The sequence below is a fragment of the Leuresthes tenuis genome, unplaced genomic scaffold (assembly GCF_036924035.1).
Source record: "Leuresthes tenuis unplaced genomic scaffold, fLeuTen1.0.hap1 SCAF_19, whole genome shotgun sequence".
Classification (NCBI taxonomy): Eukaryota; Metazoa; Chordata; class Actinopteri; order Atheriniformes; family Atherinopsidae; genus Leuresthes; species Leuresthes tenuis.
In genome coordinates this window covers 29820721-29843821 of record NW_027325373.1, presented here as the reverse complement: position 1 = coordinate 29843821, position 23101 = coordinate 29820721, and the positions used below count along the sequence as shown (strand labels likewise).

General features: G+C 40.8%; 2 protein-coding genes across 3 annotated transcripts in view; both read right to left on the bottom strand.

Moving 5' to 3' along the window:
- Positions 1 to 693, bottom strand: part of ythdc2 (YTH domain containing 2) — a 96545-nt gene extending 95852 nt beyond the window's left edge. For both annotated transcript variants that reach the window (XM_072371563.1, XM_072371564.1), the window contains exon 1: positions 597 to 693. The gene's annotated coding sequence lies outside the window, so the exon portion shown is untranslated. The remainder of the gene's footprint in view (positions 1 to 596) is intronic.
- Positions 694 to 1846: 1153 nt separating this feature from the next.
- The window catches only part of dcp2 (decapping mRNA 2), a 40243-nt gene continuing 18988 nt past the window's right edge, over positions 1847 to 23101 (bottom strand). Inside the window, exons 7-11 of the mRNA XM_072371890.1 lie at positions 22166 to 22267; positions 16694 to 16802; positions 10622 to 10711; positions 9768 to 9819; positions 1847 to 3672 (exon numbers count right to left, since the gene is read on the bottom strand). Coding sequence (XP_072227991.1) covers positions 3542 to 3672; positions 9768 to 9819; positions 10622 to 10711; positions 16694 to 16802; positions 22166 to 22267 — 484 coding nt within the window. The 3' untranslated portion in view covers positions 1847 to 3541. The remainder of the gene's footprint in view (positions 3673 to 9767; positions 9820 to 10621; positions 10712 to 16693; positions 16803 to 22165; positions 22268 to 23101) is intronic.

Sequence of the window (23101 nt, the reverse complement as noted above, 5' to 3'; positions counted from 1 at the left end):
AGATAAAAGGGGAACAAGTGGAGGAAAGTGCCGTCCAATACGAAGGACATGGAATAAATGCTGAAAAGGCTTATCATCTGAATCCTGGCTGACCTGAGAGGGTCGGAGGATAGAAACGTTCCCACACATAGAGGCGCCTATATTATTTAAAGTTAATGTGATCTTACTGTTTTGATAGCTAAGTAATGTCTGTTTATATTTTTCAATGTTAAAAATATTTCAAGCACAATCGGTTTTACACTTGAACGATATCTCCTTCCTTATAACTGCCAGAACCGCTCGTGAGACGTTACTATAATGTAGTACTTTTTTTGGTGTCCTGTGTATTCGCTGTACTGCCACCTGCAGCTCGAGCCAAAGCGATCAAGTGGTTTTCTAACAACTTTTCTTTATGATGCTTATATATAAGTGGCTGAGTTGTTCTCCTTTTAATGCTGTGAAAACATAAAAGTGATGTAGCTCAGGAAGTGAGGGACATCGTGATTAAAACCTAGCTAGCAGCATGCAGTAAGCTATGAAACGGTGACTTTTCCCTCATCGCTGAGGCGTTTCGTCAGAGCTCTCAACACACTTACAGTCACATGAGGGGGACGTACCTTGTTAAGAAAACGTCGAACACTTCCCGTACCAACCCTTGATTCCACCAATTTAGTCACCGTCAGATTTTCCAACTTCTGTATTCAGAGAAGACAAGTGTGCTCTGACTCAACATTACATCCGGTACGACACTTTCAAAATAAACGTTAGGCGCTGAGTACATGAACGGCTGTTAAATCAAACGATTCTCAGCTTCAACAGTAATGATTCGAATAATATTAGTTGACTGGTTGCAATTTCAGCTCGATCCTCCCTAAATGTTTACTCTCTGAGGCAAAGGACAAATCTTTTTTTCATTATATTATTCTTTTAGTCTTTATGGTTTTTGTCCTCTTTTATCAGGTCAAGCATAAGGAATTATTGGCAGGAGACCAACGTTTCCATAGACCCCCCTCATACACATCCATTCCACAACCCACTAATGGCTTTTACGCTGTTTATTTCAGATATAGACGTCCCACTATTACAGACCCAGCCCAACCGTGCACTGCATGCATGCAGTGCAATTAGACTGGAAAGATCTGTAAGTAAGGGTGATTCACTAAATCCACACTTGCAGAAATATCACCAATGCTGTTCAAAATAATTATGTTTCTACAAGAAAACAATATTTAGAACTTTTTGATGAAAGTCATCTGGACAGCTGGTTTCATCCTGAGCAGGCCTGCATTGCTCCCAATTATGTCACCGTAGAAACTGTACATACACTGTGTGGAAACTCAGCTATTTTGACACAGCTGCATCTTTCTGTGGTGGTTGGTCCTCTCACCTCACAGTGAGGTTTCTGGTTTGACATTCAGCTGGAGTCTTTGTATGTAGAGTTTGCATATTCTCCCCATGTCTGTGTGGGTTAACCACAGTAGTGAGAGTGAGCGTGTATTCTCAGTTTTAGCTGAAATGTCCAAGATGTAGCAGAACTTCAGTAAATTTGGAAACAGTCTGCTGGTGCCACTTATTCATTCACACCAGAGAAGATGGAGCACACCGACATGCAGTAGAAGGATTAGATTAGATGACTTGATAAATTGTTTTTTTTTTTATACTTAGATTTACATTTGGTTTCCAGGTTCCATGTTGGATTAACTTTATGTGAAATGCTAATATAAAAACCTTCACAGTATAAAAACATTTATGGGACCAACTAGACTGTGGACACAATCAATGTAATTTACACAAAATCTGAGTCTTAATTTGGGACAAAGGAGGAATATATTACAATTTGTCTTAAACATAGACAGGTCAGTCACTATTAGTAGTGAACAACAGGCTTTATTAACATTTACATTTCAAGTAAAAACACCATCAAAACCACATACAAGTTGACCTCATCATCTGTACAATCAATTACAAACAACTGCTCTTAACAAACATTAGAATAAAAAAATCTGTCATCATCGCACGTTTTCCATTATACGATACCCCCTTTGGACTCATAATCTGAAAATAACCCTTTCTTTAGTTTTCAGATCGAGTGTGGCTTTGGAAGAGAGGAGAACCTCTCTAAGAATAAAGTTTCACTTTCACAGCATCCTGATGCAGTAGTTCTCCAGCTTGGTAAAATACTTACAGTCATGCCAATTTAACCCTCATAGGAGCTACGTAGAGGATGATGATTAGGACCTTTTAGTTAATTTAAACCCATATGCTGTTAAAACAAGAAGAAACAAACTTAAGTAGGAAATGGATCATGTTCAGGATAATAAAACTACGTCTGAATTTGCTGATGTGAATATGAAGTCAAATCTTTGATGTATCAAATACAAATTTTGAAACAATTTTTCAGCAGTTTAGTGGAAAATGCATAAATACTGGTAAAACTGACAAAAGTTAAAACTATTAACTCAGTGTTCCTGAGCTTCCTGAATGCAACCAAAGTGAAACCTACTTTCATTTCATTTTTCAATTGTCAGATGGTGTACAATCAGATATGGAAATCAAACAGCCATTCAAACTCTATTTGAATCTAAACTGAATTTATGTATCTAATCAAATAAAAAAACGTCCATTATTCTATGGTCATGTTTGCAGTGGCCAGTCTGCTAATGACAAACTTATGCTGCCATATTAGCACGGTAAAAGTAAAACTCATTTGAGTGGCATTTGTACTCTAATTTTCTATTTCTTTTCTAGTTTTCCTTTTTTCTGGAATTTCAAACATCAACTTGATTGTGCGATTTAATTTTACAATCGACATTAGCAGCCATTTGCATCTATACAGCAGAGTAACATGAATAAAATGACAAGAAGTTAACAGAGATGACAATACAAAGACAAGCTGCTCTACCTAACATGTGATGTTATACTACTAACAACATCCCTGTTTAAAGTCTTGTAATTTTGGAAATGAAGAAAAAGACACTGTTAAAAGCTACATCCAGGAAGTCTCCAGAGCTAATTCATGAAGCATCTCAATTATCAAATTTTAAAAACCAGGCTACAATATCTTAAACCTATCAGTGACTTAGCGGCCAAATTCACAAAGCTATCATGCTACTTCACAAAGCTACTCATGTCTGTTGGTTTGTTGTTTTAACCCTTTACTTTCACCATATATCGGTTACAAATCCATTAAGTTCTCCAAATTTTGTTTGTATTGGCTTTACAACACTACAGGTTAACCAAGAGAGTGTCCTGCCTTTTGAGTAATGTGTAATCTGCAGTGGATTTTAACTGAGAACCTTCAGGATTATGGCAATAACAGACTGCGGACAGTGCTGATAAATTACCAGCCATTTTCAGAAGTCTGGCAAGTTGGGTAAAAAAGGCAAACTACAACAAAGCTTAGTCTGCTTGGTCAGTGACAAATGGAAAACTTTCCATTGAAAAGGTGTGTTCATGACATGTAAGTCAAGTAGCAAAACAGCACGCTCAGACACATTGTTGCCTGGGTCTGTAAAATAAAGAGTCCGTTGAGGCCAAAGTTTGATGAGCGTCATCAGGCACGTCAGCAGTCAAAACATTTCATAATGGCATCTCTGTCAAATCTGAAGTTCAGAAAAGCCTCAGAGGAAGCCAAGTACTCAAAGTCTTTGTCTTCAGCCGTTACATGGAAGCTGGAACAGCTTGGAGCCACATCTGTGAAAAGAAAGTAAAGTCTCATATTTTAGTTCCGGAAGAGGTCACTTTGGTCTTTAATCTTTATGTCCGAAACTGTGCCTGAAGACAGTCAATTTCCAGCGTAATTACAGTCGGCCCTGCATTTGTTTCCTTGGACCTTTTTCTGAGATTCATTCATGATAAATCCCAATAAATGAAACCCTATTCTTACATCACTTAGCTTCTGTTAGCCTCTGTCCAATCTGTCCACTCCATTGAGCTGACCTATTGTCTGGCACACAGACATGAAACTGGTTTCTCAATTGGGGAAAAAAGAAAAAAAGTATTTACATCAGCACTGGGTGATTAGCACCGTTAGCACTGGGAGCCAGGTCCACCCCTCAGGATGTTTTTTGCTACCTTTTTTTCCACTATTATTTCCTGTTATCCCATTCATTGGGCCATCACAAGTTGGTAACCTCCACCCCCAATTTAGGGCAGTTCGGCATCAGGGCCCAAAAAATAACCATTTTGGGAAAAGCTTCTGGCAAAATGATGTAATTGCATACATTAGGGTACTTCAACTGCATAAATGGTCAGACAAGTCTGAAATTTTGCTTGGTGCATCCTGACACATAGGGGCTTACTGCTTTTCTATTTTCAAATATATCCCTCAGTTTATCCCAAAAATGTGTGCCCGCCTGACAAATTGTCATAAATTTTTCAGCATTTTGTTAAACATCACTGCGTTACATGGATGTGAAAACTTCCAAAATGACCTTTCTGTCTAGAAGATTACACCTGCTATGACCAAAGTTGTTCAGTGTACTTCAAATAGGAGAAAACTGAACTTTCAGCATTCCAAATAGGATTAGGCATGTTTTCTTGCATATAAACAATATCTTAAACAAGAGTTGAGACTTGAGTTACGTACTGCTATACTTTCTGAAGTTAATTAACACTTAGTTAACGACACACTAACCAACCAACCAATGTTACAACCCACCTACAGTTAGTCAGCAAGGACTGTTTGGATGTAAGTTGATCTATTTTTCTGGCTATAGAAGGTGATTGAGTCTAATGAGAGATTGGTGTCTTGTATTTATCTACATGAAAGGTAGCAATTCTACTTATAGAGTGATAATATTAGCGTTTGGCAGTTAGTTTGTATATTGTGAGCTAGCATAGCCAGTGACATGTAGCTGAGAGCAGGAGTGGGAAACTTGGTAATGCGAGCAGAAGTGGTAATTATGAAATTATTATGAAATTATAAATATTAGCTAACATTAGCTAGTTCGTTTGTAGATTAACTAGCATAGCCAGTCCAATGTTGCTAGCTAGTGAGAGCGGAAGTGGGAGAGAAATTATGATGGGAGTGTGTGTGTGTGTGTGTGTGTGTGTGTGTGTGTGTGCGCGCATGCGTGCTTGCGTGTACAACATTTCACTGTTGTATGAATATACTGATTTTCTGATGCTTGCAATGCTAAGGTATAGTCGAGGTGCCAAACAGACGCCAGAGTGCTAAAAAAAAAGAAGAATCAGCCACTGCCCAAAGTCAATGAGAGTATTAGTCCGTTTCTGAGGTTAGAAGTCAGCTAAATGTGAAACATTGTATCTCAATTAATGTCTATTGGCATATTGAATACATTATTTCATTGTAGTTGAATAAATTGAATTTCAGATAGGTGCAATGCAACGGAATCTCTTAACCAGTCAACATGTCAAAGAAACGACAAGATGATGAAGACTGGAGAGCTGGCCAGAGTTCTTTAAAGATGAAAAAGAAGAATCAGCCACCACCTCAGTCGTCTTTGGAAAACTGCATCCAGCACGGTTGCAAGGGGACAGTAAATTAGAAGTTCATACCTTTGTCTTTCAAGGCTGATCCACTGAGTGCATTTACGGCTATCCATGGTATGAAAAAGAAAATTCAGACACAAAGGTTTGATTGCAGTGGTATGCGAGATGTTTGTGAATCAATTCCTGATGAATAGTGTTCTGATTGTGGGTATAATGAATTCTGTCGACACGTTTTTCCGCGATGCTAATCGTGCTTTAAACAAGTGTCAAGCACAAACTAGCTCCATGAGACCGACGCGTGAGCATGTGGATTCTTTAGTCTTGTTTTGCAGTTATTGCATATTCTGCAGAAGTAGCACAGTGAAGAAAGTGTCCGGGAACAGATATAGCTTGCACAAATTCCAATCAAAAATCGATGGAACTTGATGATGAAGACTTGTTGTGCAAAATCAGAGAAGTTCATCTTTTTGCCAAGGAGGCACAGTTTCATGATTGCTGTCGCAAGCAGTACTTAGTAAAGAGAGCACCTCAGCCTAACCCTTCAGCTACAGCGTCTGAAATAGCTACAAAGACAGCACTGATCAGTAAAGCTTTCACTCGGGTGCATGACCATATAAAAACGGAAGTTATCCAAAAGGGCCAGGTTATCAAACTTGCTCATCTCACAATCTTGTACAATGACACCCTGACAGAATTCGGAGAAGCACCTGTTGCTGAGATCACAAGCCATAACCTGAGACAAAAAATAGAATGTTGCCTTGATCTCAAAGATTGTATTGACTTCTCATCTTGCCCATTCAAAAGACACATTTTTGTTTAATAAATCGCTAGAGTCCATGAAGGCAACAAGTGCGTTCAGTTTATCAGTTGGGCATTACTGATTGGAGCAAAGAGGTCAGCCATGAAGAAAATCTTAACAGCCTTCAAAAGCTCTGAACCACTACCTTGGCCTCCAAGGGTTCATGATCTGCATGATCCAAATGAGGAGATTCCTTCTGAGGTTTTACAATTTGTTTTAAACCTCATCTGTGGAGATAAGAAGCCCTCATGTCAGGAGGAAAATGCTATGTATGACACTATGCCATCTCTTCAGATCCAAGAGCATCACCACTCTGATAAATAGGCTTGGTCACTGTGAGTCATAAACATACTCAGTTGAGCTTGAAACGGCTCTGGCAAATGTAATCGTGGAAAGTGCCTCATTAGTCAGCAACTCGGATATTATCAAGGGGCAACCTGAAACAACCAGAAAGTGAGATCCAGACCACAAGTGGGTTCATCTTTCAGATCTTCATCAAATCACAACAACTCAAGTCACAAATAAGCATCTCTGACCTAATGACCTATCCCTTGACTGTGACACCATACTCCATCTCAACAATTGATGACTTTTTCGCAAAAAACAACAAAGCAAACGGAATAAACTACATGATCAAAGATGCTGAGAATATGCAACTTCCTTCTCCAAGTCAAATGTGCTCTCATTCAAGATGGAAACAAACAATGACGACGATATCTTCAAAAGTCTACTGGCTGCAGCTGAAACAGTATTCACCACAGACCGTCTTCATTCACCAAAATCAGCTGAGAGGGATCGCAGTGAACATTTTATGGTGAATGGGCTGAGTATGCATTGACCCACTGAATGATGATGAAAACAAGAAGGAACGCATTCATTTACTTCTGGATCACTGGAGTTCTCAAGATATGATGGAAGACATCCTCCAAAGGCCTGTTATTTAAGTAGAGGCTGCTCAAGCCTTCATGATAGACTGTAATACTGAAGTGGTGTCCAAAGAGCAGGGGTAATCTTCTAGACAGAAAGGTCATTTTGGACTTAAATTGAAGCTTACAAATGTGGGAAGTTTTCACATCCATGTAACGCAGTGATATGTTTAACAAAATGCTGAAAAATTCTCACCTTTGATGACAATTTGTCAGGCGGACACACATTTTTTTTGTCTTTTGGGATAAACTGAGGGTTATATTTGAAAATAGAAACGCAGTAAGCCCTAGAATATCATGATGGTAGTTTCCCCTATATGTCGGGATGCACCAAGCAAAATTTCAGACTTGTCTGACCATTTATGCAGTTGTAGAACCCCAATGTATGCAATTACATCATTTCGCCAGAATTTTTTCCCAAAAAGGTTATTTTTTGGCCCCTGAGGCAAAACAGCTCCAAGCTGGGGGTGGAGGTTATCAACTTGTGATGGCCCAATGTATGGGATAACAGGAAATAATAGTGAAAAAATGGTAGCAAAAAACATCCTGAGGGGTGGACCTGGCTCCCAGTGCTAACGGTGCTAATCACCCAGTGCTGATGTAAATACTTTTTTTCTTTTTTCCCCAATTGAGAAACCAGTTTCATGTCTGTGTGCCAGACAATAGGTCAGCTCAATGGAGTGGACAGATTGGACAGAGGCTAACAGAAGCTAAGTGATGTAAGAATAGGGTTTCATTTATTGGGATTTATCATGAATGAATCTCAGAAAAAGGTCCAAGGAAACAAATGCAGGGCCGACTGTAATTACGCTGGAAATTGACTGTCTTCAGGACCTGGCTCCTGGCCTATGTCGCCTCACAGCATGAGGGTTCCTGGTCTGAATCCCGGCTGGGGCCTTTCTGTATGGAGTTAGCTGCTCTCAGTGTGTATGCTGTGCTCAGCCAATCAGCACCAAAGGTGGAAGTGACAGCGTTTTCGAGCTGTTCACCGTGACGGGTATGCTTTAGTTGGGCGGTGCTTTCGGTTTCTCAAATGGATACAGAACAATCTTTTCACTGTTCTGCTCAACAGTGAAAAGCTCGGGTTCAGATGCACAAAGCTTCATACCTTGACCTTACAGTTAAGGAATTTCTTAAAACGAGTAGAACTATTGCACAAATGACCTTTGCAGCCAATGAAAAAAAACAGTGTGCAAGGTGATGGCACAAACCACTCTTAAACAAGAAATCACAACAGGAGAAATTAGTTTTAGAAAGAATCAACATACAGTCACCGTCCAGTAAGTTTGTAATTCTGAAAATAAATTTTTTTTTTTTTTTGGCATTTTTCTAAAATGACCCGTGCACTGCATTTTTCTGTTTCAAGAAAAAACAAGAAGCTAATTCCAGTGCAGCATGACGGCCATATAAAGTGACAGAATATATAATATAAAAAAAATCCCTGAGTGAGTGAAGGAAAAACATTACTGAAGATAAGCGTGAAAAAGCAAATAAAGATTACCATGAAAAAACATTAAATCTGTAACAATAATAAAACTATTTTACAAATTGTTGGCCCATCTATATAATTTACACAGTTTATTTATCATGTTATGTGTATTAAATATTGATGTCACCTTTAAAACATTTTAGCCTTGTGGGTATGCAGTTCAGTACTGCTCCTGGTAATCTGAGAGTTACCTGCCTGTAGATGTTTGTAGATCCTGTAGCAATATCAGTTGTAAATCACTCGATTCTATACTGACATCTGTAGAAAACACTTCATTATATGGTCACAAGATATTACTGAATCTGCCCCACTAAAAAATAAACTGGACAGGAACATCCTGAGGCGTTTTCATACAGGTCCAGAGTGAATCCAGTGAATCCCTCTCACTCACACATGCAAAGACCACGTAAAACTCGGAAGAATAATTAGACTTTTGCTGCCATGTGTGGGGTTATGAATTTTAAATAAGTGTTTTTGAAAGAGGGGTTTTACTTTTAAGAAAAAGCTTCAAAATAAAAGTGATTTTTAGGAGGAAGCAGGGATTTCTTTTACATCTAATACTACAGGTTGGTTAAATTAAACAGTTGGGCCATGTAAGCAGCAATCAGGTGAGTAAGGAGCTCACCGATCACAGACAGAGGCAACCCCCCAACTATTCAAAGCTTTTAAAATTAGTAATAAAATCTGACAGAGAAGGAAAGACAACAGGCAGGGAGGTGGTCGACCACTTTGTGGCATGGTGTGGGACCTGTTGATTTCAGGAGGACCACCAATAAGCCAAATACCATCTCCATTCCAAGAGAAGAGGTGGTTGAGGAATACCTGGGAGTTTACCTGGGCAGCAGCCTATACTGGAAATGCAACACTGAAGCCGTCTTAAAAAAGGACAGATCAGACTGTACTTGTGAAGGAAATTCAGATCCAAGATGTTGCAAATCTTTTATAAGTCTGTGGTGGAGAGTGCCATCTTTCTTTATTGCAAGCTGTTGTGGCAGCAGCATCAACAGATTGCTTGTGCTTTGGACTGGCTCTGTCCGTGGGACTGCTTTGGAGCTGTCTCCAGGTAATTAAAGTTATTATGTAGCCAAGTAATCTTAGTAGAGTGGAGTACAATCCATACCTCTATCAAAAATCTCATGGGGTCTTCTGGGTTGATGCCTTTTATCTTCTTTCTGTTAAAACAAGTGAAGAGTGCACTGCTGGTTACTAAGCGTTACAACATGCCGAAGTAAAAACATTTTCACCCTTTTGCATCATATGTACACCCACTTCAATATGTGGAATCTCAAATTTAGAAATTTGCTTCTGAACAACTTTTTCAAAAATAACAGCTCAAATCATTAGGAGGCTTGCAGAATTAGGGAGGTCACTATTATCACCCGACATCAACAAAGTTCTGCTGGGCCCTTTCTATGACTTTTGTCTCAGTGCTTGTGGTTCCAAAGTCTGCAGACAATTCAGGTTAAATGGGGATTTTGTTGTAAATTTGTTGTAAATAAGTTAGCTTGTGTATGGCTATGTTTCCCTCACTGTGTTAGTCCTGAGATTGAATGGTGACACTCCCTCTTGCCAAATGACAGCTGGGACTCTCCATGACCCATGATTCTACAGGATACAGCAGGTGAAGCCAATGCATGCTTTTGAAAACACTGAACTATGTTTTACTGACTTGTGAAGTCAGACTAGACCAGAAATCATGGTTCAACAATGCAGTGGAGCCATGCACCCTACAGCAAACACTACAATGATCAAAAAATAGGAAGACGGTACTTTTCATCTCAATCACGATTTATTAGACTTACTGCAACCTACACTCCTCTACTTAATCCAGCCCTGCAACTTCACTGGATTCATATATGATCTGTTTAGCTTTTTTTCCCCTAAACATCAAAATAGAAGGATCACATCCTTCTCATTGAACTTAAAAAAACTATGTGAAACAGTTGCTTCTGAGCTTACAAATATGTTTTTCACCTGCTGGTTACTGGATCCATTGTCACTGGCTCCTTTCCTCACACACGGAGAGTCCTGGAACTTCTTCCCACTGCTTTTCAAATTAGGTCTCTGCAGAAGATGGATATGAAATTATAAGGTGGATATGGTTTGACCAACTCTGTGTAAAGACCATCAGCGCAGTTACATGCACAGTTGAGTAGAGCTAAAGTTACAGCTCGACTCAGCCATTCAAGTGGACCATCGACCTTGTCCCATTGTACATGCATTGGGGGGGGAATTTAGTTGTTACCCGACTTATGTCGATTGCCGTGATACTGTGGACTGTGAGGGGGAAGAAAGACGTTCTTCTATCTGTAACTTTGTCAGTATGATGTCCTCTACGGGGACTATAATCCTATAGGTCATTCCTACGCCATGAATATCGTGCATGATTCGTTTTTGTCACTTTCGCAGACATGACTGAATGAAAGGTGAGGAACACTAACAGAAAAGTGACCAATGTAAGAAGGAATATATGCAATCACTTTAACAGATTGAAGAAAATATCAATGTTACGTATTTCATGTGTGAGAAAAGCTTAAGACACGAAGGACCCAAGAATAAAAGTAATGTTTAAAGAAGCCTTATTATGTTTCTATTCTTGGGTGGTTAACCTGCATTAATAATGCAAACTATTTATACATTTAATTTTGAATGATGTTTATAGATTTTTCTTTAACCTTTTTTTTGCTTTTATCCTACATTAAGGCCTCATCGAAACCTTTATATGAAATATCCTGATTTAGCTCCTGTATCTTTAAGTCTCCTGCTAGAAAAGCCAGTCTGATCCGCTTTGCTACTTTTGTTTATTTGTGGAAATAATAAATCTTGTGCATGAATGGTTTAAAATTAGCATTTCATGTGTGGCATTAATATGTTCTGTGAATTTTGAACTGAATGTTTTTAACTGATGGATGTGAAATAAGCGCAGCTCTCGCTCATGGAATGTAATAAAGGTGTGGTGCATGCTCCAGTAGAAGCCACGGATCTTGTAAGGATATTTTCCAGTCACAGGCATATATACCATATATGCAACCAATTAAAACGAGACGTGAACTTTCAGACGTGTAAAACTAAACAGCAACATTCACACCAGTCAAAATGACAGAAAACGACAAAAAGTGACCCAGATAAGAACTAAGACAAAAACAGGTTCCAGAAGACGGCTGTAAAGGAGGGAAAAGACCTGCCAGCTGAATCTGAGGAGTAGAACTGTTGCTCAGTAGAAAGCCAGAGGAGAGCACCTGTAATGTACGGTATGATGACCTTTTGCTTTGACCTTGACAAAAATAGCTGCATGTTCACCAACTTTGTCCTCAGCTGTGTCATGCACTGCAACTTCGTATGATTTTATTCTGACATCAGATTGACTCATACAGTGTGTGACTGTTTTCTTAGTTTCTTTAAGTGTATGATATGTTGCTGTTGCCAGGGGTTTTTAACTTGCATTTTCTCACTCGCTGCTAAAGTTATCTTATGTTGGAGAGATGTTAACTGTGAGACTGTGTTTGGCACTAGGCCATTGCTGGTTAATATGCTTTCATTAGGGTGCAAAAAAGATCAAACAAAGAAGTCTATGCACTAAAACATTTAAGGATACGTTTTTTGACAAAACATTTTTTTAATCAGTTTGATTGTGAGTATCTTGATGGTTTGTGTTAAAAAGGGTAAATGCAGAGATGTGCCTGCACCTCCTCAGATGGCCATGGGTATAGTGTATAGTATAGTGATGTGATAAGATATAAGGATTTATCCAAAAGTTCTCACTCTCTAAATAAGCCTTATATAACCTCGTGTTTTTGGCACAACCTTCACACAGAATCTTACGATTCTGGTATGTTAAAATTAATAATTCATTCATTCATTCATTCTCGTATAATCGCCAGTCGTGAATACTCGTTTGGTTGGACTGACAAATATATAAAGAAAATATACAACAAAAAAAGGGTTAATCATATATATATATATATATATATATATATATATATATATATATATATATATATATATGAACCATTTATAAAAATTATATGACCAAAGAGATGAACCTTAAGACAACAGTAGAAATGCATAGGAAACACAGTGAATTGAAAACTAGAAACTAAGGAGGGGTGTGGGGATAATTCAAAAAGTCTGGGTTTGTTGCTATTTAAAAGGTAAAGGCTAACAGCTTGGATTAACTTATAATTTTAACAGTGAATTCTCTCGACACCCACTGCATACCATATTAGTCACGTCGGTTGCTATGCGTCGGCCTTATCGGCAGCATCACTGTGTAGCTCTCAGTTTTGTTTGTCGTTTATATAATCATATGTCATTTTTAGTTTTTATCTAAACTTTTTTAGTGATTTTTAGTGATCTGCTTTTTACTTACATTTCATTTAATTTTTTGACAATGCGTACTGCTACCAGTACTAGAGCAGTGAACACAAGAGAAGAACTGTTGGTACTGTCAAGGATTGGTTGCAGAAATAAACATCCAATTCCGACCGAGCTAAGAAAGCTGTACCGTGGATACAGAGCTGGAGCAAAACGAAAGGCAAAGAAGGAGAACAAGAGGTGGAGGTACAAGCCTTTCCTGCCCTCGGGGGGAAACTCTAACTCGCAACCAAACAGGTGTGATGAGCTAGAGGCATAAGCGCCTCTTATTCGGAACCAACGGCCGTATAAGGAGAGCAGTTTGATCTGTCTGTCTGAGTCCTGGCTGAACGACAACACACCTTCACAGCCATACGAGCGGATCGTGACCTGGGTACGAGCAGTAAGCGGAAAGGCGGGGGTATTATCCTGTTTTTAATCAAAGATGGGTTAACCCCTCAATGTATACAGACTGAAGAACTCTCAGTCTGTGGAAGGTGATGATGACAGAGCCAATACTTTCAACCAATATTACAACAGGTTTAATAGTGTGGCTTTTTCCACTTCTGCTGCTGCTCCCTCCACCCCCGCCACTTCAGCTGCTTCCTCTATACTGCTTCCACCGCACAGCTGTACTTCCACCTCAATGGCAACTCGCATCGCCAAGCCTCCTCCTCCGACTGACTGCACCTCCACCTCTGCAGCAACTCTCACCAACAGGTCTCCTGAGTCAAGCTACACCTCCACCTCTGCAGCAGTTTCCACCGCCAGGCCTCATGAGCCCAGCTGCACATCCACCTCTGCAGGAACTCTCACCAACAGGTCTCCTGAGTTAAGCGACACCTCCACCTCTGCGGCAGCTTCCACCACCAGGCATCCTGAACCCAGCTGCACCTCCACCTCTGCAGGAACTCTCACCAACAGGTCTCCTGAGTCAAGCTACACCTCCACCTCTGCAGCAACTCTCACCAGCAGGCTTCTTCTGTCCAGCTGTACCTCCACCTCTTCCGCAGCTTCCACCACCAGGTCTCCTGAGTCAAGCTACACCTCCAGCTCTGCGGCAGCTTCCACCACCAGGCATCCTGAACCCAGCTGCACCTCCACCTCTGCGGCAGCTTCCACCACCAGGCATCCTGAGCCCAGCTGCACCTTCACAACTGTGGCAGCTCCCACCGCCTGGTCTCAGTTCAGCTGCACCTCCACCTCTGCAGTAACTCCCACCACTTACCCTCCTCTGTCCAGCAGCACCCCCACCCTCATCTCTAAAATTGATAGCAACATCACTCCTGTCGTCATCCCTCTTCTACAACCTCTTTGTCTAACTATAGAGGAGGTTGGAGCTGAGATCAGTAGACTTCAGTCAGGGAGGGCTGCAGGCCCAGATGGAGTCTGTCCAAGGCTTCTGAGGGACTGTGCTGGACAACTAGCAGTCCCTCTTCAGAGGCTCTTCAATATGAGCCTTCAGATGGAAAAGGTCCCGGTGCAGTGGAAAACTTCTTGTCTCATACCGGTGCCCAAATTAGGGCAACCAGTAGAGCTGAATGACTACAGACCGGTGGCTTTGACATCTCATATCATGAAGACCTTGGAGAGACTCCTTGTTTATCGCAAATGATTGCAGGTTGCTGAGGATCTTGACCCCCTCCAGTTTGCCTACCAGAAACACATAGGAGTGGAAGAGGCGATTCTGTACATGCTGCATTGGGCATATGCTTATCTGGATGTGCCTGGTTCATATGTGAGAATCATGTTCTTTGACTTCTCCAGTGCCTTCAACACCATACGGCCTCCCATACTGAAAGACAAGCTTCTAGGTATGGGTGTGGCCCCCTCCCTGACATCGTGGATTATAGACTATTTGACTGCCAGACCACAGTATGTCAGGATGGAGAGATGTGTTTCTGGAACACTAGAATGTAGTACTGGGGCTCCACAGGGTATCGTTTTGGCTCCTGTTCTTTTCACCCTGTACACATCAGACTTCAGGTACAACTCAGAGTCCTGCCACATACAGAAGTATTCTGATGATACGGCTGTTGTGGCATGTGTGCGTGGTGGACAGGAGAAGGAGTCCTTCTATGGCTGGACCAAAAATAACTTTTTGCTCCTGAACACTACCAAAACCAAAGAGCTGGTGGTGGACTTCCGGAGATCTAAAACTCCATACCAGTCAGTCTGCATTCATGGAGGGGAGATAGAGACTGTTCAGACCTGCAAATACCTGGGGGTGGTGCTGGATAATAAACTGGAGTGGTCTGCCAACATAGAAGCAGGGTACAGGAGGGGCCAGAGGCTCAGGTCCTTCAATGTCTGCAGTGACATCATGTGCATGTTTTATCACACTATCATTTTCTATTTCTCTTCATACCTTCTGACATGTAAGAGCAGGGCAGATCTTACTTGACACACTTTTTTCCTATTATTAATATCACCTGCTCTGTTCTGGAGTATCTAAGTGGCTGACAGAGGCACAAAAACGGACCTGGCACAAACTTATGTGGACCAAAGTTAATTGGGTACAAGTTAAGAAGAGCACAAGACTATAGTGAATCATGTTAAAACACCCTCCCTCCTGAAACCAAGCCACCCGACAAACCTGGGCTAATAATCACACAGTGTCTGCCACTTAATGGGGCCAAAAACCAATAGAACAACACTACATAGATATCAGCTGATTGAGCTTCCCAAAGTCCAAATACTGCCTGGAAAAAGACCCCACATAGAGATGATTGAAGAGGAGATGTCTAGTATGCAGAGAGTGAACAAAATGGAGAAAAAGGATGAGGACATTTCAATCATTAGTTGTTATGTTCATCATTAAAACTTGTGAGATCATTGATGAATAAAATGGATGAGCTTGCAGCCCAATGTATGTATATAAATACATATATACTGTATATGTCCATGATGCTATAAATAATAAAATGCAGTCGAATTACTTGGCAGATGTCGTAAAATTGATGTATTTATTCATTTTTAACCAGAACAATCAGCATAGATGTGAAATCACATATGCACACTGCAGAAAGGAAATATACGGACTAAGTCACCTACAATACTGAACCAAAACACAAGGCAGCTCAACTAATGTCCTGCTGATGATACAGCAATGGATGTCATTGAGACTGGTGGATGAAAACTGAAAGGGGAGAGTCTGTTCAGTCATATTCAAATGTAATATTGATACATCTGTTCATTCCACCACTGCAGAGTTTGCTGAGCAGATCTTAAACTTGACTCATCTGAAAGTTAATCACCAGTCTTAAGAAATTTGAAAAAGGAATCTTAGCTGTTCTGCAATTTCTGGCATCAAGTATTTGCCTGAAGAAAGCAGCATATTTAGCTAGCTTGTGTTTTTTAATTCTGCTGAAAATGAACCTCATTTAGACAGATGCTGGTCCATCTATGATAAGCAAAAAAGGGTTTGGAGGACAGAATTATGATTGGCTCTTCAAAAACATACCTGCTTACTTTGATTACTCTGGAATTTCCAGTTTATTAGCTATAAAATGGCATTAAATGAATGGTGGTGCTGTTGCACATTGATCATTGCTCAAACCAGCAATAATAGGATTGCTGGTGGAAAAAGGGAATAATTCAGTCATTCATTTGTGAATTCTAGCAAACAGCTAGTCTGACTGTATCATGCTGCTGTAATCTTACTCTGTAACAGCACAGTGGTCTCTCTCTCACCTGGTTCTGTTCATACTGGCTCAGGAGTCCCAGAGTCTTCTGTTGCTTGTATTTGGTCCAGCTCTCTCCAGGATATAAATCAGTACCTGTGACCTGGCGGGATTTTGACCTAAGAAAGACACAAAGTAAAGATTTTTAATTATACATGGGAGGTGGTGTGAGAGGACATGACCGATTCATTTCAGTATGCTTGAGCAGTCATTGCATGAAAGAAATTTTGCACAAAGTACTAAACATTGTGAGTATCTTGATGGTTTGTGTTAAACATGGTTAATGCAGAGATGTGCATGCACCTCCTCAGGTGGCCATGGGCCACGCTGCTGGACTCCATAGCACTATATAGTATAGTGTAGCGTGATGTGATAAGATATAAGGCTTTGACGTAGCTACCATTACTTTGTCTCAAACATTATGGAGCTTTGAAATGAGGAAGACTGTGTATAAAGAGTTAAAGAGACATTTCTACATGGTGGAAATGATATGTATGAAAATTACTTTAAATTAAAGTCTGGAATGTGCACTTTGATCAAGTTTGAATTATCTAACTTTAGAATTTTACACGAAGCTGCAACTCAAAGAAAAATACAACTGTTGCCCCTACAATGGCACAAAAGCAGCAACATGAATGCAAAAAGTCTCAACACAACACCAAAGCTGCAACAACACAAAAACTGCAACACAACACCAAAGCTGCAACAACACAAAAACTGCAACACAACACCAAAGCTGCAACAACACAAAAACTGCAACACAATACGAAAGCTGCAACAACACAAAAACCACAACACAACACGAAAGCTGCAACACAACACAAAAACTGCCACAACACAAAAGCTGCAACACAACACAAAAGCTGCAACACAACACAAAAGCTGCAACACAACACAAAAGCTGCAACACAACACGAAAACTGCAACACAACACCAAAGCTGCAACGCAACACAACACAAAAGCTGCAACACAACACAACACCAAAGCTGCAACACAACACAAAAACCACAACACAACACGAAAGCTGCAACACAACAAAAAAGCTGCAACACAACATGAAAGCTGCAACACAACACGAAAACTGCAACACAACACAAAAGCTGCAACACAACACAACACCAAAGCTGCAACACAACACAAAAACCACAACACAACACGAAAGCTGCAACACAACAAAAAAGCTGCAACACAACATGAAAGCTGCAACACAACACAACACGAAAGCTGCAACACAACACGAAAACTGCAACACAACACAAAAGCTGCAACACAACACAACAGCTGCAACACAACACAACAGCTGCAACACAACACAACAGCTGCAACACAACACAACACCAAAGCTGCAACACAACACAAAAGCTGCAACGCAACACAACACCAAAGCTGCAACACAACACGAAAGCTGCAACACAACACGAAAGCTGCAACACAACACGAAAACTGCAACACAACACAAAAGCTGCAACACAACACCAAAGCTGCAACACAACACGAAAGCTGCAACGCAACACAACACGAAAGCTGCAACACAACACGAAAGCTGCAACACAACACAAAAGCTGCAACACAACACGAAAACTGCAACACAACACAAAAGCTGCAACACAACACCAAAGCTGCAACGCAACACAACACCAAAGCTGCAACGCAACACAACACAAAAGCTGCAACACAACACCAAAGCTGCAACGCAACACAACACCAAAGCTGCAACACAACACAAAAACCACAACACAACACGAAAGCTGCAACACAACAAAAAAGCTGCAACACAACATGAAAGCTGCAACACAACACAACACGAAAGCTGCAACACAACACAACACGAAAGCTGCAACACAACACGAAAACTGCAACACAACACAAAAGCTGCAACACAACACAACAGCTGCAACACAACACAACAGCTGCAACACAACACCAAAGCTGCAACACAACACGAAAGCTGCAACGCAACACAACACGAAAGCTGCAACACAACACGAAAGCTGCAACACAACACGAAAGCTGCAACACAACACAACACGAAAACTGCAACACAACACGAAAGCTGCAACACAACACAACACGAAAGCTGCAACACAACACAAAAGCTGCAACACAACACAACAGCTGCAACACAACACAACACCAAAGCTGCAACACAACAAAAAAGCTGCAACACAACACAAAAGCTGCAACACAACACGAAAGCTGCAACACAACACGAAAGCTGCAACACAACACGAAAGCTGCAACACAACACAACACGAAAGCTGCAACACAACACAACACGAAAGCTGCAACACAACACAACACGAAAGCTGCAACACAACACAACACGAAAGCTGCAACACAACACGAAAGCTGCAACACAACACGAAAGCTGCAACACAACACGAAAGCTGCAACACAACACAAAAGCTGCAACACAACACGAAAGCTGCAACACAACACGAAAGCTGCAACACAACACAAAAGCTGCAACACAACACAACACAAAAGCTGCAACACAACACAACACAAAAGCTGCAACACAACACGAAAGCTGCAACACAACACGAAAGCTGCAACACAACACAACACGAAAACTGCAACACAACACGAAATCTGCAACACAACACGACACGAAAGCTGCAACACAACACAAAAGCTGCAACACAACACAAAAGCTGCAACACAACACAACAGCTGCAACACAACACAAGAGCTGCAACACAACACAACACCAAAGCTGCAACACAACAAAAAAGCTGCAACACAACACAAAAGCTGCAACACAACACGAAAGCTGCAACACAACACGAAAGCTGCAACACAACACGAAAGCTGCAACACAACACAACACGAAAGCTGCAACACAACACGAAAGCTGCAACACAACACGAAAGCTGCAACACAACACAAAAGCTGCAACACAACACGAAAGCTGCAACACAACACGAAAGCTGCAACACAACACAACACAAAAGCTGCAACACAACACAAAAGCTGCAACACAACACAACACAAAAGCTGCAACACAACACGAAAGCTGCAACACAACACGAAAGCTGCAACACAACACGAAAGCTGCAACACAACACAACACAAAAGCTGCAACACAACACAACACAAAAGCTGCAACACAACACAAAAGCTGCAACGCAACACAACACAAAAGCTGCAACACAACACGAAAGCTGCAACACAACACAACACGAAAGCTGCAACACAACACAACACGAAAGCTGCAACACAACACAAAAGCTGCAACACAACACAACACGAAAGCTGCAACACAACACGAAAGCTGCAACACAACACAAAAGCTGCAACACAACACAACACGAAAGCTGCAACACAACACGAAAGCTGCAACACAACACAACACGAAAGCTGCAACACAACACAAAAGCTGCAACACAACACGAAAGCTGCAACACAACACGAAAACTGCAACACAACACAACACAAAAGCTGCAACACAACACAAAAGCTGCAACACAACACAACACAAAAGCTGCAACACAACACAAAAGCTGCAACACAACACAAAAGCTGCAACACAACACGAAAGCTGCAACACAACACAAAAGCTGCAACACAACACAAAAGCTGCAACACAACACAAAAGCTGCAACACAACACGAAAGCTGCAACACAACACAAAAGCTGCAACACAACACGAAAGCTGCAACACAACACAAAAGCTGCAACACAACACAAAAGCTGCAACACAACACAAAAGCTGCAACACAACACGAAAGCTGCAACACAACACAAAAGCTGCAACACAACACAACACAAAAGCTGCAACACAACACAACAACACAAAAGCTGCAACACAACACAACAACACAAAAGCTGTCTTAGCAGAACATTGGGGAAAAGGGTGCTGCTTTATGACTGTTGATGTTTTGCCATTCTATAGATCGTACTAACTGTGTATTGCATGCATGACCTGTAAGTAACCTCACAAACACAGAAGGAGGGAAGAGATCTCTCATTTGCTTAATTCAAGATAATGATGCTTTTAAATTTTTAAATAGTCAACTAGCTTTGATACTGAGGCAGATAAAATTAACTCAGAGCATCTACATAAATAAGGCAGAGCACTCAAATAAAAGGCGCTTTCTCTCAGGAGCAATAAAAATATACGATAGTGCTCAGCAAGGTATAATGTGGAAGCCAGTCTGTATGTCTGTATACATGACAACATCAAATAACTCCTCAACCCACAACACCAACGTCATCGCCAAGTTTACAGATGACACAACAGCGGTGGGTCTGACCAGCAGAAGGAATGAAACAGCATACAGGGAGGAGGTGCAGAGGCTCACTCATTGATGGGAGGCAAACAACCTTGAATTAAACACCAGGAAAACAAAGGAAAAGATCATCGATTTCAGGAAGAAAAAGACTGATCACCAAACACCAACTGCCTGGTCAGGAAGGCACAACAAAGACTGTTCTTCCTACGGACTCTTGAGAAGGTCAAGCTGTCCCAACACCTACTGCAGTCCTTTTACCACTGTACAGTGGAAGGTGTCCTGACCAGTGGCAGTTCTGTGTGGTTCAGCAGTAGCTCTGCAGCAGAGAAAAAGGCCCTGCAGAGAATCATCAATGCTGCGCAGAAGATAGGACACTGCCTGCTCTGGATGAGATCTTCACCTCACGTTGCCTCAAAAGATTGAGTAAGAGTCTGAGGGACTAATCTCATCTTGCTCACCATCTGTTCAAATGTCTGCCTTCAGGAAGACGTTACCGACCAACCAAAACCAGAACTACCAGAAAGAGTACTGAACTCTGAAACTGTCATTCTCACTTAGTTTAACTGTTATACTTCTATGTGCAACATGGAACCTCACATTACCTCACATTTCACACGCAATATTTGTCATTTCAATGTGAAATATGGGTCGGTGCAGTTCATTAGTTTTACGTTTACATTTTCACGTGCACAACAGGTCATCATTCACTTCATGACCAAGTGCAATTTCAGTTTTAATTCAGATTTTTGTTTACATATTGTGTGCACATACATGTGAGCGTGTAGGGAACATTTTTTCATAGTAACCTTGTTTAATCTTATTCAGTCTCATATCTAAATGTGGAGATGCCTGCTACTGTGTGCCATTTCATTGTACTCGCCTACAATGACAAATAAAGAAATCTGAATCTGAAGTTTAGGCTCACTTAAGTTGAGGCATTTATTGAGTTTTTTTTTTTTTTTTAGCTTATGTTATGCTGAATGCAATTTTTTTTCATTAAGAACATTTTTTAACTCCATGTAATCAAAAAGACCACATGCAGAAACCAAGAAGATTCTGGTACCAAAATCATCATCACAGTCTGTCAGTTTTACAATTTCATAAGTGTGTGTGTGTGTGTTGTTTGCAGTTTAGCAGGCTTATTCAAGTTTTTCTCTGAAAAAGAGAGTTTACAGAGTCTAATGCTGTTCCTTGCAATAAAGAAAATTGTTCAAGAAAAGTGTTTAAGAACAGGCGATGTTGTTACCGAGGGTTGTCCAAAGGTTTGGATGGAGTGTTCTTGTTGTTTACCAAGTCTTCATCGCTGTCTGACTCCCCTTTCAGCCTGCTCATCCATTCTCGCAGTGGTCTGCACAGGTGAAACACAAAGTTTTCCATTAATACCCAGCAATTTCAACATTTATGCTACATGACAGTTTTACCTCAAAACACAGGTGGCAAATATTGATATTTTTCTAATTCTGTCAATGCAGATTAAAGAAATTAGATCAATTTCATCCATTTAACTTTGAAAGTGGTAAGTAGATAAATAAACAGCCGTCAGATTAGCTGTTCTGTTGTTTGCAGGTTCTTTTGATAAAAAAGTAGTTAAAAAAATTCTGACTTCAGCTCTGCACTTATCAGATAGATGTACACAACGAAAGTGAGGACATTATAAAGATAAATATGTATAAAAAAGATTTTAGAACTAAATGTTGACAATTGTTGACACTGTTGTCATGAGGCACTGTGAAAATATTACAGCCACCTGCCATTGTCATGAGGGATTTTAGCCAATGTAAACCAGCAAAGTCGCTTGGTAACTTTTACCAGTATGTATGCAGCAGGGCCACTGTCGGATACCCCTGCCAACTGTCATCCTGGCGAATGTTCAGTTGCTCCGGAATAAAATGAATGAACTTCAGGGACACGTGAAGTTCCTGGCTGAGTATAGGGATGCCTGTCTTTTGGCCTTGACGAAGACCTGGCTTAAAGAGCAGGACCCCCAGTCAGATTTGGTGATAAATGGCTTTGGAGCTCCCTATCGCCTTGATAGAGACCCCGCAGTGACCAGCAAGTCTCTTGGCAGGGGGAGGGGTGTGTGTCTTTATGTCAACACGTACTGGTGTAAAACAGTGGTTGTTAGGGAGACACTGTGCACCAAAGATGTTGGATTACTGTCTGTATCATTGTGACCCTTTTA